Consider the following 16,686-nt stretch of genomic DNA (forward strand, 5'->3'; position numbering starts at 1 on the left):
CCTAGCACCCACATGGCAGCTCACAATTGTCTGTAATTCTAAGACGTGACACCCTCACACAGTCATATGTGCAGCAAAACACCAGTGCAAATAAAATAAAAATAAATAAATTATTTTTAAAAAAGGGCATGCCACAAAGCTTACAGTTAAGATTAAGTAAATCATAAGTATTTAAGGTTTTCAAATAACTGTTATCAACCTGGCCATGATGATTCAGGCCTATAATCCCACTTAGGATGCAGAGACCAGAAGGCAGCAAATTCAAGTTCATCCGGGGATACATAGTGAGTTCAAGGCCAGCCTGAGCTACATTGAGAGACCCTATCTCAAAAACAAAAATCTAAAAAATATGATTGTTATTACCTTAGTGTGAAATAGTTTTCTAAAAAAAAAAAAATTTAAGCTTGTATATATTCTAGCAGTTTGAGAAACAGTCATATCACACCTGTTAGCAGTCACTGCTCATCGCTCTGACACAGCCCCTGAAATAAACTACTCAAGAGAGGGAGGATTTATTTTAGCTTATGCTTTCAGAGGTTTCAGTCCACACAACACAACAGAACTCCCATCTTGGCTTGTTTTCTCTTTAGTGCATCTGGGTCCCCAGCCCGTGGGATGGTGCTGCTCATGTTCAAGGTAGATCTTCTCACCCACTGTTTATTCTCTCTGGAGAAGCCCTCACAGACACACCCACAGGTACATTTTGCCAATATCCCAAGAGCTTCTCATCCAATCAAGTTGACAAGATTAACCATCTCAACAACTGTGTTTTTACTTCAAGACTGCTTTTATTTCAATGATTGTACTCAACATCTATTTAAGGAAAGAATTCCCATTTAATAACAGACAGTACTTGCTCCTCCCTCATCACCAAAAAGTGCACAGTCTACTGTGGACACTTGCAGCTATATGCATGTGGTGTTAATATTCGTTCATTTTTAGATATGACCTAAGATTGTTGGATAGTCTTTCTGCCTTCCTGAACCTCCAAATGTCTCCTTTTAGTTTTAGATATCCATGTTCTAGAATGCAGGGAATCACATATGAATAATTCATTCAGCATATACTGACCAGAATATGTCTATATTGAGAACTAATAATAAATACACCCAACTCTTAATTATTTACAACTCTTACATAGGTCCTTATTTTCCTCCTCCTAATTGCAACAATAACAGAGGTTAAGGGAAATTTTGAGTAAACTTTCTACTGATGATGCCTGAAAAAGTGATCTCTTTGGGTTATTTAATGCTAATTATGTATCCATCTTCTTGCCTCTTTCCACCCCCTGATTATGAGACAGTTTAGAATTTAAGAGGCCGAGGCTAGAGAGATGGCTTAGAGGTTAAGAGCACTGGCTGCTTTTCCAGAGGTCCTGAATCCAATTCCTAGCAACCATATGGTGGCTCACAACCATCTGTAATGAGATCTGGTGCCCTCCTCTGGCATGCAGGCATACACACCAGCAGAACACTGCATAATAAACAAACAAATAAATAAATAAATTCTAAAGATGGCCCAGTCTTAACACCACTTAAAAGTAAAAAGAATATAAAAGGCCACAGAATGTAGCATCTTAGCATAGTGCTAAGATATAAGTTTGCAGCCTTTCTATTTTCAAACATTGGGTCTACCAGCCTTTATTCTTCTGACTTTGGACACCACTCTCAACATACCTGTCTTCAATTAACCCCAACAAAAATTGGGGATAACAACAAAGCATCTTTGTTATATTGTATGAATTAAACTATTCAATCTATGCAAAGTAATGTACTTGGGACATAGAAAATATTTTTTTTAAAAAAAGAAAATATATTACCTAAGATCAATAGAGACCATTTTATTTCCTCTTGCATTGAGTAGAATCTACAGCAATCAGAATATAATTTCTTTTTCTTCTGTTGTCCAGCTTCTTATAAGAATATAGACACTAGGATCCTAGAGGTCCCAGGAACAGGGGAGGTGCAGCTCACCTGCCAGGCTAGAGGTTACCCCCTGGCAGAAGTGTCCTGGCTTAACGTCAGTGTTCCTGCCAACACCAGCCACATCAGGACCCCTGAAGGCCTCTACCAGGTCACCAGTGTTCTGCACCTAAAGCCACAGCCTGGCAGAAACGTCAGCTGCATGTTCTGGAATGCTCACATGAAGGAGCTTACCTCAGCCATCATTGGCCCTCTGGGTAAGTGCAGCCCCCACTTCCTAGTTCTATCAATCAGAGTTCATGTAAGAAACAGATGGTGTGCTCACACGAACCATTCGAGGAAGGTGTTATAAAGGGACTCTTCGGGAAGTTGAATCTAGAAGAATTACAAGCATAGAACAGGATAAAGATCTCTTAAGTAAGAGTCGCCATTGTTGGAGAGGCTACCTGGAAAAGGCAGCTGTGGGGACAGCACCTCTTGGGGTGCGGCATCTGAGCAGCCTCAAGGAGGGAAGTATGCAATGACAGATACCCCAACCACACCTCAGGTCCTCCAGTATCCCAGCAGGAGTTCAGAGAACAAAGATACCTATCCACAGGTTCTTCCAGAAAGGTCAACATTGGATCTCAGAGCACAGTGTTACAATATAGTAAATGGATCTGGAGAAGCAGTAGAAACATCTGTGTGATTCATGCCCAGAGTGCTAAGTGAATAGCATGGGTATTGTTTGTCTGGCTGTACTGCTGGCTAATTGGCTATGTGGCATCCCTAATCTCTTACAAAAAAATCATTCAGTTTGACTGGCCACGCTAGCTAGGATTAGAAGTGGATTTCATCCTTTTGAATTTCTGCACCAGCAAGATTGTAACCTTTTTTTTTTTTTTTTAACAAACCAATAACTTTTTGTGCCAGGTAAGAACATTTGTTTGAGAACTAAAATCTATCCACTAGAAAAACAATCATTGCCTAAGAGACAGGAACTTCTTTCTACCGTGTATGTAGTTCTTATTGCTCCTGTATCAAATTGCCACAAAAGTAATGGTTCAAAACAACAAAGCTTTATTATCTTATACTTCTGGAGGTTTGAAGTCTAACATGGGTTTCACTGAGTTCTAGTCAAGGTGAGTGAGGATTAGAGGTCCTAGGAGATATCCATTTTCCTGCCTTTTTCCATGGCACCATCTATATTGCTTGTGACTGCTTCTTCAAAAGCAATAGTCACATCACCCAGCCCCTTTTCTCAGGCTCTTCCTCTGACTCTCTTTCTCATGAACCTGGGGCTTTAGGAGATGCTCCCACCTGTAGAAATAGATGTGTCCAAATACGTTGAGATTTAGTTGATACAGGACTCCAAAGGATGAGATCCACTTCCAGAACTAGCTAGCGTGACCGGTCAAGTTCTGAATAATTTAGTAAGAGACCAATTTTCTGTCTCTTACTAAATGTCAATGTCACCATTACTAAATGAAATGTCACCAGAACCAGTTAACTGGCACCACAGTCAGCAAAATAATACAGATCCTACTCACTTAGGCTCTGAAAGGGACCCAGTGGGAAATGCCTCCATGGTCAGTGTTGGACAGAAGGAAAATCCATTCTGTCCTGGCCGCATTGTCTAGCAGGGCCTTGTCTGCCTGGGCCTTGGTGTTTTTTCCACTTTTTCCAAAGAATGCTAGTTTTCATTTTTTTTCAATTGTATGAATCATTGGTTGAAAGGAAGCCTAATCATGAAAGACGGAGTAAGACTTCCTCTTTCCCTCTCCCCTGTTCCTCCTTACTTAGAGCAGGCGGAGGAGGAGCCGAGGAAATGTGTACCACAGGAACTATCTCCCCTCCCTTTGTCCCTTCTGCCTAGACGGCAGCCCTGGATGAGAGGCCCAGCCTTTCCACACCTCCACACAGGACCAGCCCTGCCTGACTGTGAGCGGGAATGAAGCAAGAAACCGAGCAAGTGCTCCTGCTCTTGGAGTGGGACAGGCGGAGGGTTCTTTGTTTGTTTGGTTGGTTGTTTGGTTGTTTTGAGGAGGAAGGAGGTAGTTCTCTGGGCAAGCTGGCAGATCCAAAAGGATTCAGGACCCCAATAGGAGGGGGCACTGGTCTTAAGCCAGGGAGTTCTGACACAAGAGAAGGCAACTGGTCGATACAGGAAACAACTGACAGAAACACATAAAAAGACACACGGAGGTACACACACACACACACACACACACACACACACACACTAAAGAAAACCCGAGGTAGCCACTGCACATTCATAAACCTGAACAGATGGGGAACTCAGTGATACTTCACGTGGATCCTGGACACTGGATCAGTGGCAGTGTCCACCTGACCTCTCCTATGTGTCCAAACTGGTGCCTTAACCAGTCTTACCTCCTGAGGTGACAAAACAGGCAACTTTCTAATTTGTTTCCTTTTGAGGTGGAGGTGTCAGAGTCTTCCAAAGCATTAGGCAGTCAATGATCAAGGGGAGCCCTGGGGACCTAGAACTCCAGTTTTGCACCCTCTGCCCCAGGAGTCCCCTGACCATCACACTCTTCCTCACTTTAAGGGGCACAGAGACCCCCAGTGTCTCAAGGTCTGGTCTCTGGGAGCTCTGTGGGACCTCCAGAAATGTGGGGTATCCACCAGAGAAGACTGCTCAGACATGGGTTTAATCCAATAGAAAGTCTTTATTAGCCAGCTGGCCACTCACTATACTGGGTATTCTGAATCCCAGTGTAGCCCCAAGCCTTTCTCAGGGTGAGTTTTTGAGCACAAAAAAAAAAAAAAAAAAAAAAAAAAAAAAAAAAAACAGCAACAACAACCCTATATTCTGGATTGACATACTTCAGTTGACAAGAACAGTTAGCCAGAAGCAGAATTATAGAAACCAAAAAGCAAGGTTAGTACATTTAGAGACTTTCCCAGAACTATGGACTTTGACGGACTAGGCCTTTGTTTTCATTTGGGTGAGGTGGTACTTTCTCTATGTGCTGAGTTTTATGACCTGAATGGAATCCCATCATGGAGTCAACTGTGCTAAGGTCTGGGGACTTACTGAAGTCTGGGACCCTGTTACAATACCTTTTCCACTTTCATACTTTGTTTGTGCTGTAAGCTCCTTTCCCATAAAACAACATCATTCGGCAACCCCCAGCCTACCCTGTCCCTAAGACAGCTCATACAGCTTCAGAGTCAGACTCTCATCTTGCCCATTCAAATCTTTTACCCACATCACGTTATTAAGATCTTTACCCACATCAGTTGCTTGTTTTCCTGTGACTGTTATCTTTTCTCATTTTTTATGTGTATTGTTTTTTCATAGTTCACAGGGTTGCTCTTTATAACCAGACCATAGTGAAAGCAGAATGCTCTGCCCATGAGGAGTGCTTAAGAAATGCTTCAGTGTTGGGTGGGAGACACCGTCTTGAAGACCCCAGCTCCCTCATCTCAGCTCCTAGTCTGGGTGGACAGTCAGATTAGACATGATACCCTGATGTGTGACACACAAAACAGCGTCAGGATAACCACAGTCACATGTCCTCCCAGGGGGTCCTCACTTCTACTTCTTAAGGGCATTGCCCAGCTGACTTATAACCATCCTGTTTCTACTCATTCTCATAAACTGAGCTACTCACCCACTGCTGACCGCCGTGAACTACGTCAGGCTTCTCCAGAAGTCAGTGAATAAAACAGATGCAGAAATGAGAGCTCAGAGGTGGGAGGGTGGGAGGGTGCCTGCCACTCAGGGGATGGAAGGCTGATGAGTTTGGGCGAAGTTAGGGGGTTATCAGTTCATTTTCTTTTAGAAACGGGGCTGTCCTCTGCCAGTTGCCACATTTCCATTGGGAAATGTAACTGGGCTAGATTATAGGAATGACTGTAAAATACCTGGTGGGGCTGGCAGAAAAGTGAAGCCCCCCTGGCACATCTGGAAGGGAATCCAGGCAACAGAAAAGAATGTGGGCTCTGAAAACGGTCAAATTTCAAATGCTGTTTCTGCTGCCTCTTGGCCTTAGAACTTGAACATCCTACAGGGCTGTCCTAGAACTCATCTCTCAGCAACACAGAGCTAGTGAGTAATGATGCCCCCGTTCAAAGGTTACTGTAGCAGTTAAATGAAACGTGGTACTAAAGGGTGAAATGAAGGAAAACTAAGTCACCTCCCGCAAGATTCCTGGCTCCTTTCTGAGCACACAGGTCTGTGGTAAGAATAGGACAGATATTTTTAACCATTGCTTATCTTATCATTGTGAAAGAGAATGCAGTTATAATAAAATAACATAGAAGAATATGTAGGCTTAAGGGACCATAGTGAAGAGACAAACACACAGTGACTCAGAGCAGCCATGTGTTTTCCCATTACATAATACTCAGAGATAGAAAGTGCTCTAAGCAGCTAAATGACTACATTCTATAAGTCATTCAGTGGCCCAGGTTATTTTCATCTTCTTGCTCTGCCATTGCCACTCTCCTGGACATTGTCCCTGTTGATTTGTCAAAGCAGGGTCACTGCCATATTTATATTTCTGCCTTCAGAGAGGAAAAAGTGGTGGAAGAGACCTTTGATGTTTTACACTAAGATCCAGAAGACCTATTCTTGGTCTGAACCTAGTTTATGTTCCTGGCGACACCTAAGTGTTGGCCTATGGGTCTGGAAAAAGCAGTCTTTGAGAACCATGTCTAGCTAGTAACCTAGCACTAGGAGGGAGGGAGTAGATGAGAGGAATAACCAGCAGGTCGCCACGAGGTAACTGCTGATCATCTAGGCACACTAGATGGTCTGTTCAGCCCAGAAACTTGGACTGACACCTCTCATGCAGCGATGTTAGGCTTCACACAGGACTGAGGGATGACTTAGCTACCACCTTTGTCCTCAAATACAGTCTGAGGAGGCTGAAGTCTTCAGAGGTGAGCAGAAACTCCACACGTGGAAGATCTGTGAGGAAAGCTGGACAGAACAAAGATTCCCAAAGGTACTGAGGCAGGGGCCTGACTCACAGTGCTACATGCTTAGTAGTGAAGAAGTTAGCATTTTGCAACATGGCTTATGCATGCAGGCTCTGATCTCTTCATTTCTTAGTGATCACATGCTCTTGGATGAAGAGGATTCCTATAGAACCTGGGCTTTGGTCAGGCAGGTCTGGGTCTGCAGCTCTGGCTGTGTCGTTCCTTTGGAGGCAGTGACCATAGACAGATTATTTAGCACCGCTGAGGCTCTAAAGTGACTCGGGACTAAGTGGTGTCTAAGACTCTCTCAGCTAGACTACTGTAGATGGAATTCTAAACGGTCTTATTAAATAAGAAACAGAGCCAAATGCAGAGTTAAAAGTCCAGAGATCAATGCAGTAGCCAAGAGCTAAGACCACCTTATCTTACCACTCACTGCCATCCTTCCCCAGAGAGACAGACCTTCTTCCTGTGTCCTGTCTTTTCATTGCCTTTCCGTTCTGCCTTCTCATTGGCTGTAAACCCAACCACATGATTTCCTCGTCACTGCCTGTCTATACAGACCTCCAGGTCTCTATGGTTGGTACTGGGATTAAAAGCTCAGGTCACCTAGCTTTGGATGTGTCCTTGACCACAGAGACTCAGCCTGCCATGTCATCGGGATTAAGGGTGTGTGCTACCACCACCTGATTCCCGCTTATGGCTCCTGTGACTTCTGATCTCCAGGCAACTTTATTAACATACAAATAAAATCACATTTCAGCACAAATAAAATATCACCATAGACTATTCCATGGTTCTCAACACTGTAGAGTGGGGGTCAGGAGCAAAGCAGCCAGCAGTTCAAGCCCTTCTTCCTGAATAGTTTTGTGCAGTTTTTCTGATACAGCAGTTGTTGAGTCTGTATTCATTACTCCATGAGGCAAACTTCCAGTCTCTGAAATAGGTATAGCCTCTCTTGTGTGTCCACTCATTGCCAAATTGTGAACACCCCCATAGTTCTTTCTTCTCTCCATCTGGCCAACCTGAAGGTACCCAGAGCTCTGCGAGGGTGTCCCCCAGCCTCTAAATTACTCTTCTCATCAGCCCTTTACTATATGGATGCTGTCTTCAGTGCCAGCACCTGGGTTAGTCCAGACAAGCTAAGGGTCAGTTGTAATCATTCCCACCAAGACCTGAATGGCTAGATTTAATATGTCACCACTGTCTGGGATATTCTGCTTTTTCCAAAGGATCTTGCTAGTCTATCAAATCAAATAACCAGTGGTACAGATTCTAAGGCCTTGAGTTCTTACTAGTGAGGGAGAAAATGAATTTTTGAGCTGAGGGTTTTTCCTGCTTGAGTGGGAAGGGCAGGGTGATAAAGAGAAAGGAAATGGAGATAGAGATGGAGATGGGATGGTGATGACAGATGGGTGGGTGGGTAAATGGAATGACAACGTGGCAAAAGGCACAGGATCTGGGCCCAGACAGCCTGGAGTGTATCTCAGCTAAATCCTTCGCTGTCTAACTTTGGGGAAATTTCTCAGCCTCACTTTTTCACCAGTGAAAATGGAGATCCAAGCAGAGACTACTTCACTGGGTAGCTGTGGCAGGCAATGAGCTTCCATGTGAGGAGAGGTGTGGAGGGAAGGCTTCACCCCATGTCTGTGTGGTGGGGACCCCTCAGAAAGACACCCCAGTCTGGCTGTGAGGCGGCCTGTGACGGGATTTTGATTATTTCCTTCACCCAGGTTGGACTGAACCTAAGGTTCCCGGAACGTCACCCCTTCACATTTACATCCCATCTTGCATCGTTGCCTTAATCTTCACAGCCGCAGTGATAGCCCTGAGAAAGAAGCTCTGTGGAAAGCTGTGTCCTAGAAATAGGTGAGTGACCCACAAACAGTATGAGCTTGGGAGCCGAGGTGTGAGCCGAGGTGTGAGCCGAGGTATGAGCCTCTGCTTGACTCAGAGCAACCTGTCGCCTGCCAGTCTCCACTGCAACACTTCAAGCCTAGGAGGACTTTGAGACTGCCCTGGAGACTTTTTACCTACTCCAAGAAGAAAATTCAGGGAGCTAAACCCACACAGAGATTTCTTTTTTTTTAAAGAGGTTGTTCGTTTCTGGACTGAAAGAGGTTGCTTTGTGCTCAGAGGCTCCAGAGTGCTGTCTGGGTAACACAGGTGGCATTTGCTGGTGAGAGGCTGCCAGGAGCCTCTCTGAGGATTCTGTTAGCTTCTCGCTCTGGGCATGAGTTGGGTTGAACCTCCCTGGTCTCCTAGGAATCCACCCCTTCTGTCTGGGTAAGAAATGGAGAGAGGCTTGGGAGCCTTCTCAGTTTGAGGAAGTCTTTGTGAGCACCAGCTTAGCCTGGGCCTTCTCATCATTTGCTCCTATTCTGATGGACCCGCTGGGGCTGGGGTACGCCTGCAGCTTCACGTCCTAAATAGAGCTGTTCTTGTGCCTGTCTGTTCCTCACTTCCTGGAAAAAGCCAGTCTACAAAATCCCCAGAATGTATGTAGGCCTATCTGGTGCTTTCCTCAGCGGCACCTAGGCCGTACCCAGTGAACTTCTTTCCACATCTACACTGGCTTTGTCTGTCAAAAAGGAAATGGTGTCTTTGACTAATGCATTTGGAGTGGGCAGCACCAGCAAGGCAGGGCGGTGGGGCAGGGAGGTTTTGGAGGCTGTCATCCTACACTGATGGGGACCTCATCTGCGTCCTCACCTGTTGAAGTCCCATGTGTTTTGTCCATTGCCCTTTGTCTGCATTCTCCGGGCTGACCACGAAACCTCTAACTGTGGAATTCAAGGAACTGTTGTCCAAAGAAAATAAGATCTCAGCATTCAGGGGGAGGTGGGGATGGAGGATGGAGCTGTCAAGGGCAGCCTGGGCCACTCAGTGAAGCCTAGCCTCAGGAGAGAAACTGTAAGGAGGAGGAGGGAGAAAGGGAGAGGGAAGACCAGTAAAGGGGGGTGGAGGAAAAGAAAGTGAAGGGAGGGAGGGAGGGAGAAAGGAGAGAGTAAAGGACACAGGAGAGAAGTGAGAGGAAGAGACAGAGAGGCAGGCGGGAGTTTTCGTTTTTAAGCACACAGGAAGGGAGTGGAAGAGCAAAGAAAGAGGAAACACTGAGTTTGTTCAGCAGGACTTTGGTTTTCACATGAAGTCCTGTCTGTCAACCCGTGATCTCCGACTGCTGTGGCAAGCGAGCTCGCTCAAGTCTTATGTCCTGCCCTTCACACTGATCTTACAAGCCGAGTTCCTGGCCTGGGGCCTGAGAACCCCTAGTCACTTCGAAAGGCAGCTTAACCATTCACAATAGTCAAGTTATGGAATCAGCCCAGTTATCCACCAGTGGATGAATGGTTAAAGAAACTGTGATGTGTGTTCACAATAGAGTACTAGTCAACCATAAAGGAAAATAAAATGATGTCATTGCGGGGTGTATGTATGTGAATGAAACTAGAGGTCATCATTTTAAACCCAACTCAGACAGTGCAGGCAGGTATTATATTTCCTTTCTTTCTTTCTCTCTTTCTTTCTTTCTTTCTTTCTTTTTTTTTTTTTTTTTTTTTTTTTTTTTTTTTTTTTTTTTGGTTTTTCCGAGACAGGGTTTCTCTGTGTAGCTTTGCGCCTTTCCTGGGACTCACTTGGTAGTCCAGAGCCTGGCTCTGCCTCCCGAGTGCTGGGATTAAAGGCGTGCGCCACCACCGCCTGGCTATATTTCCTTTCATATACAGATTCTAGGTTAAAAATAATACATGGACAGGGTACCTGCACAAGGGGAGAGGAGGTACAGGTTGGGTGAAAGGGAATGGATATGGTTGAAGTGCATTGCATACATGTGTGAAAAGCCATTATGATTAGGCTGGAGAGATGAGCTGCCTCACAGAGGACCTGAGTTCCATCCCCAGCACCCACATCAGGGAGCTCGCAATCCCTGTAACTCCAGCTCTAGGGGATCTTATGCTCTCTTCTAGCCTCCCAGGGAACTAAGACAGTCTACCAGAGTGCCTGATTTGAGCTGTTGCTGAGGGTCTAGTGTGTAAGGGATTGACTGTGACAACTGTGACTAAGACAGGAAGTCCCACCTACCACTTCAGCCATGTATGTCTTGCATTGGGACCAGTGGCAAGTGGCATGTGAGGAGGCCTTAACTGTCATCCATTACCACTGTGGTGTATAGTTCTCTAGTCCTGCCTGGGAGAAGCTCCTTTTCCTCCAGGTATCTACAGCCACTGTGCAAAGGTCTCCTCGCCAGAGCAGATCCCCATAAAGACCACATTCAACTGTCATGGCTGAAGAGGTAGGAGGGGCTTCCCGACTTTGCAGCAGCTGCATCTTTAGCCCCTTCCACACTAGACCCTCATGAGGAACCTGACTCGGGAGCCTCTTCAGTTCTTTTGGGGGCCATTGTTGTCCTGAGACTGAAGTAAAGATAGAGAAGTCTCTGAACCTTTCCTTCCAGAAGTCTCCTTGGCCCTTATACAGATTCACCCACCTGAGTATCATAACTCATGGTGCCTACTGGAGGACAGCCAGTCCCGGTCCGTAAAATGTCTTATTAACCATTCCTTGCAAAGGGCCATTCAATAGTTCAAGGATCCAGAGTGACACGATGCGTTCCAAAGAAGACGTTGGTAAATTCCCCGCAAAAATATCAAGTTCTGTTATAGCTAGGCCTAAGTTTCATATGAATGTGAAAACTGTGTTTCTCTCATCAATAGATATATTTGCAATATCTAAAAACATTATCTGGTATGTGTAAGATGATGCTTAATAAAATTGTAAGTTTTTTCTATTTTTTATTCTATTTGTATACATACATGCATATGTATGGATGTATGTATGCATGTATGTATGTATAATGAATTGTAGACATTTCATGCCCCATTCCTCACTCTTATTCCTCTCCCTTTCCTACGGACATTCCTCCCAACAAGGCCCTCATCTGCTTTCTTCTTTCTGTGCGTGACTCACTGATTTTAACTGGAGCTGCTTGCAGGAGCATGGGAGGAAGTTATTTAAAGAAGTCAACATATCAGTGGCCACAGCACTGAAGAAAATGACACCAATCATTAACCACCAATAGCCCCTCAGAAGGGGGTGGGCACTGTGGCCTCCTCTCTTATCCATGATGAAATGTTGACAGGACCAGTCTTGTGCAGGTCTTGAGTGGATAGCCATGCTATGCTGGGTTCCTGAGTGCATTGGCATCTTTTTGTTGCGCATCTTCCCACCTTCTGTCCCTTACATTCCTTCTTTACCCCTCTTCCATAATGTCCCCTGAGCCTTGGGGGGGGGATATAGATAGCCCATTTAAGGCAGAATGTCCCACCATTGCTTACTTTTGGACTTTGGCCAGTTATGGGTCTCTGCAGTGCTCACTATAATCGTAGACATTGAGTCTACTATCTGTGGGTGAGCACGGGGGACCTGCTCGGACTGATATAACAGTCATCTGTGGCCATTTGAGTTAAGGACTTGGTAGCCATATTTAAAGCATTTACACATGGTAGCTAGAGGCTGCAATAGCGACACTGTAGATACCCAACATTACCATCACTGCAGGGACTCCTATTGCATGGTACTGTGAGAAATCCCTTCTAAGTGCCTTTTCTCTTAATTACCAGTTTTGCCTAAGGCATGGAATGGCACCTTTATTTGTCCCAAGCAGGAACTGAGATTCTGAAAAGCCATGTGAAAAAAGAAAAGAAGAGAAAAGAAAAGAAAAGCCATGTGATCTCCCAAAGTCACACAACATAGACTCGAATGCAGATCCATAGGTCTGTCAGACTCTAAAACTTGTGACCTTTTCATGACACACCAGTTTAAAAAAAACTAGCAATCTGGATAGTATTATCCATAGGAGGGAAGAACAAGTCTTAATTTAAAGAATTGAGTGGACTGTCATTCATATGTTGGGCTAGTCACAAAGCCAAACCAGAATCCCATAGCAGTTAGCTGCCACAGAGTCTAGATTTATAAAATTTATTAACTATGGGTGACTAAATGAATGAGGATTTCAAAAAACTTGGCAAATGGTGTCTGAACATGCAATGACCAATAACCAATTCAAAGTGAAATGTATAGTGAATCTGGTGTTTGTCAGTGCTTACCCATGCATGCTACATCACATCGCTTTGTTACCACGTGGTTCTGAACATGCAGCACAATCACTTTGCACGGTGCATGCTGTCACACAATGCAGCACCAAGGAATGCTGCAGAAACCATGATCTGCTTCGAGACTGTTGTGTGTTATGATTTGCAGTGTTTTATTAAACATACAAAGCTTTATTACCTTACTGAAATATAATGCTTTAATTACAAAAAAAAATATTTTGTTTCTTTTTTCAAGACAGGGTCTCACTATAAAGCTCTAGCTGTCCTGGAACTCACTCTGTAGACCTGACTAGCCTGGATCTCACTGAGATCTGCCTGTCTCTGCTTCCCAAGTGCTGGAATTAGAGGTGTGTGCCACTACATGTCACACAAAGCACTTTTAATATTTTTCTACCATCATTCCTCAGCATATATCAAACTCATATAACTTTTTATTTAGTTGCGTTAGAAAGTAGAAAAGTCAGGAACAAGTCTTCAGATCTTGAGAACTGTGTTTCCCAAACTCTGGGCAAGAACCAGGTTTTGTGTGTATGTCATGTGTGTGTGTTCACTTTTCAAAGTGTTGTTGGTACCTTCATAATCTGCACTGTAAATGAATTCTTAAAAACTGCAATGGAAAGCCAAGTATGTAATCCCAGGCTCAGGAGGCTGAAGCAGGAGAATTTCTAGTTTGAGACCAGCTAGGGCTACATAGTTTGAGGTCTGTATGTAATGAAAAAACACAAGAACATAGTAGTCCCAACTTTTATTCATATTTTATTTTATCCATGTATACATGCAGGTGTGTGTGTGTGTGTGTGTGTGTGTGTGTGTGTGTGTGTGTGTACGCGCACATACGTGTGCAGGTGTGTGAGTACATACATGTTCATACATGACAAGGGCACATGTCTATGCCTGTGTGTAGAATACTGATATCAACCTCAGGTGCCACATACCTTGTTTTCTCCACACAAAGTGTCCCCCTGGGATCTGAGGCTGGCCACTGAGCCCCAGGGATGCATTTGTCTCCCAAGCATGTGCTACCACACTCAGCTTTTCACACAGATGCTGGGGATCAAGCTCAGGTCCTCATGATTGTGCAGCAACTGTTTACGAAGTTATCTTCCCATTTTTATTAGATACTACAAATATAACATTTCAATAACAGAAAATAAAACAAAATAACAAAGTAATTTTTATAAAAGTCTCTAAGTTTTAGACTCAACTACTAATCCTCGTCTGATCATGAACTGGTAACTAGCATTTGTCCAGCCAACACCAGCCCAAGGAGTAGATTTCCAGTGGTCCTAAAGGATCAAGTCAGAACTTCATAACGATCTTAACCAAAAACCAAAGACTGTGGTTTCTGGCCTAAGGCCCATGGAGAATAGTAACATTGTTACTGCAGAGAGGCTGCCCCTGAAAATGGCCACACTCAGGAACAGCTCCTCTGAGTTAACCACTGGGCTCCTTTTAAACACAAATCTTCTTGAACACATTGACACATCTGTTTTGTTACAGGATTGACCCTTGGAGCCCAGGCCAAGGTCAGGATGCTCAGCATAGAGTTAGCAAAGGTCTGATTAGCAAAGAAGCAACAGAGGCTGTCAGGACAGTTCAGCCAGCTGAGTGTCAAGGGAAAGAAATCTGATGGGAAAGAACAAGTGCAACTAGAGGTTAAGGAAGAAATGAAACTAGAAAAACTTGATGTTAGCCAACTCGTTGTGCAAACTTGTGCTTTTGTTCTCGAAGCAACTCTGACATCAGGTTTTTACACCTTAGTGTAAATTAAGCAACCAAGCCTTGTGTTCTACTCCAGGACGGGCAGGTATGAAGTGTCAGTCCAAAAGGTTGTTCAAAAAAGCCAATGGAAATCCACTATTTTACAAGCTATGTATACTTTTCATCTAATCTATGCATTCATATGATCTACAAATTTATATTAAGGAGTTTAGTTAGAGTTACTTTACATAGGGGATAATGATAACATCCCTCCCAGAAGCCATAGGCTGCCAAACAGTGGAAGATGTGGCATGGCTTCCCCTCGAGTTGTTGCTCATGGGTATCCAGGAGACTCCCAAAACAATACAAGCTTACGGAAGACGTGGAACACAGAAATATTAAGTCAGTACCTGTGGAGGCTTCTTCCCTGTTGGCCAGCTTTCATAGTGCCACAGATACAATGCAAGCTGCAGATGGGGTGAGCCATCAACATCTTACCCAGCTGAGAATCCTGTGAGCTGCAATAATGACTGGCATGGCAAGATACACCCAAGGGTGCAGTGGTGGCAATAATAACCAGCCGCATTCTGATTGAACTTAAGGTCCACTCCACAGGAGTAACTGCATGGCTGCTACTGTATCTGTGGCCAGGAACCTATGACAGGAGAGCGTGTAGGTTCCAAGATTGAGCCTTCAACAATGATTTTGCTAAAAGGACAATAGTATCAATCTGCTCTCTAAATTTGCATCTCTATATTTTTAGATTAGTGCAGCTCCCAGACCTCATCAGGAAGATTCTTTATGCAGTGGACTGGGGTTAGCACAAACACTCACAATTGCATGAAGTTCAGAGAATACTTGTCCGTGGAGAGTTCAGCTACCAAGAGGACATCTATATCACACCCCCACCCCTCTAAGCTTATGGATTGTCGTAGTTAGGGTTTCTATTGATGCAACAAAACACCATGACCAAAGAGCAAGCTGGGGAGGAAAGGGTTCATTCTGCTTACACTTTCCTATTCCTGTTCATCATGGAAGGAAGTCAGGAGAGTGGTTTTGTGTGTCAACTTGACACAAGCTAGAGTCATCAGGGAAGGAGCTTCAGCTAAGAAAATGACTCGATGAGATTCAGCTGGAAGGCATTTTCTCATTTAGTCATCAATAAGGGAGAGCCCAGCCCATGGTGGGTGGTGCCCTAGGCTGTTGGTCCTGGGTTCTATAAGAAGGTGGACTGAGCAAGCCATGGGAAGCAAGCCAGTAAGCAGCTCTCCCTCCCCCATAGCTTCTGCATCAGCTCCTGTCTCAGGATCCTTCCCTGTTTGAGTTCCTGTCCTGACTTCCTTCAGTGATGAACAGCAATGCTGAAGTAACCAAATAAACCTGTTTTCTCTCAAACCGGCTTTTTGGTCATGGTGTTTCATTGCAACAATAAAACCCTAATACATTAGATAGGAACTCAAACAGGGCAGGAACCTGGAGGCAGGAGCTGATGCAGAGACCGTGGAGGAGTGCTGCTCACTCACCTGTTCCCTATGGCTTGTTCAGCCTGCATTTTCATAGACCCCAGAACCACCAGCCCAGGGATGGCTCCACCCACAATGGGCTGAGACCTCCCCCATTGCTCACTAATTAAGAAAATGCCTTACAGCTGGTTCTTATGGAGGCATCTTTCCAATTAAGAGCCCCTCCTTCTGGATACCTCCAGTTTGTACGTCAGGTTGACATAAAACCAGCCAATGAAGAGACCATCGGGGAGGAAGAAACAGATTGTAAGAGCCAGGGTTTGGGAAGGACAGGCACAGTGTCTTCTGGACATCGATGGGACCGCTGTGCTCATGAATTCACAACACCTATGGCTACCTGCACAAGACCCACACTAGATGGAGCATTCACAACATTCTAACATGGAGCCAGGAGGAGCTCAAGAGCGCCCACACCTATCTGAGAAGGTATTGACAGTTGATGTGTTCTGGGGAAGGGAAAATCGGTTTTCTTTAAGTGTGTGGTCCCTGGTAAGTTGA

The 16,686-nt window shown here is 44.6% G+C and overlaps 1 protein-coding gene across 3 annotated transcripts in view; it reads left to right on the forward strand.

The window, feature by feature from the left end:
* The window catches only part of Pdcd1lg2 (programmed cell death 1 ligand 2), a 70,160-nt gene that overhangs the window by 43,616 nt on the left and 9,858 nt on the right, over window positions 1-16,686 (forward strand). For all 3 annotated transcript variants that reach the window (XM_042262468.2, XM_006991085.4, XM_076562035.1), the window contains 2 exons: window positions 1,910-2,179; window positions 8,588-8,723. In XM_042262468.2, the coding sequence (XP_042118402.2) occupies window positions 1,910-2,179; window positions 8,588-8,723 (406 nt within the window). The remainder of the gene's footprint in view (window positions 1-1,909; window positions 2,180-8,587; window positions 8,724-16,686) is intronic.

Source organism: Peromyscus maniculatus, chromosome 1, assembly GCF_049852395.1.
Source record: "Peromyscus maniculatus bairdii isolate BWxNUB_F1_BW_parent chromosome 1, HU_Pman_BW_mat_3.1, whole genome shotgun sequence".
In the NCBI taxonomy this organism is placed as follows: domain Eukaryota; kingdom Metazoa; phylum Chordata; class Mammalia; order Rodentia; family Cricetidae; genus Peromyscus; species Peromyscus maniculatus.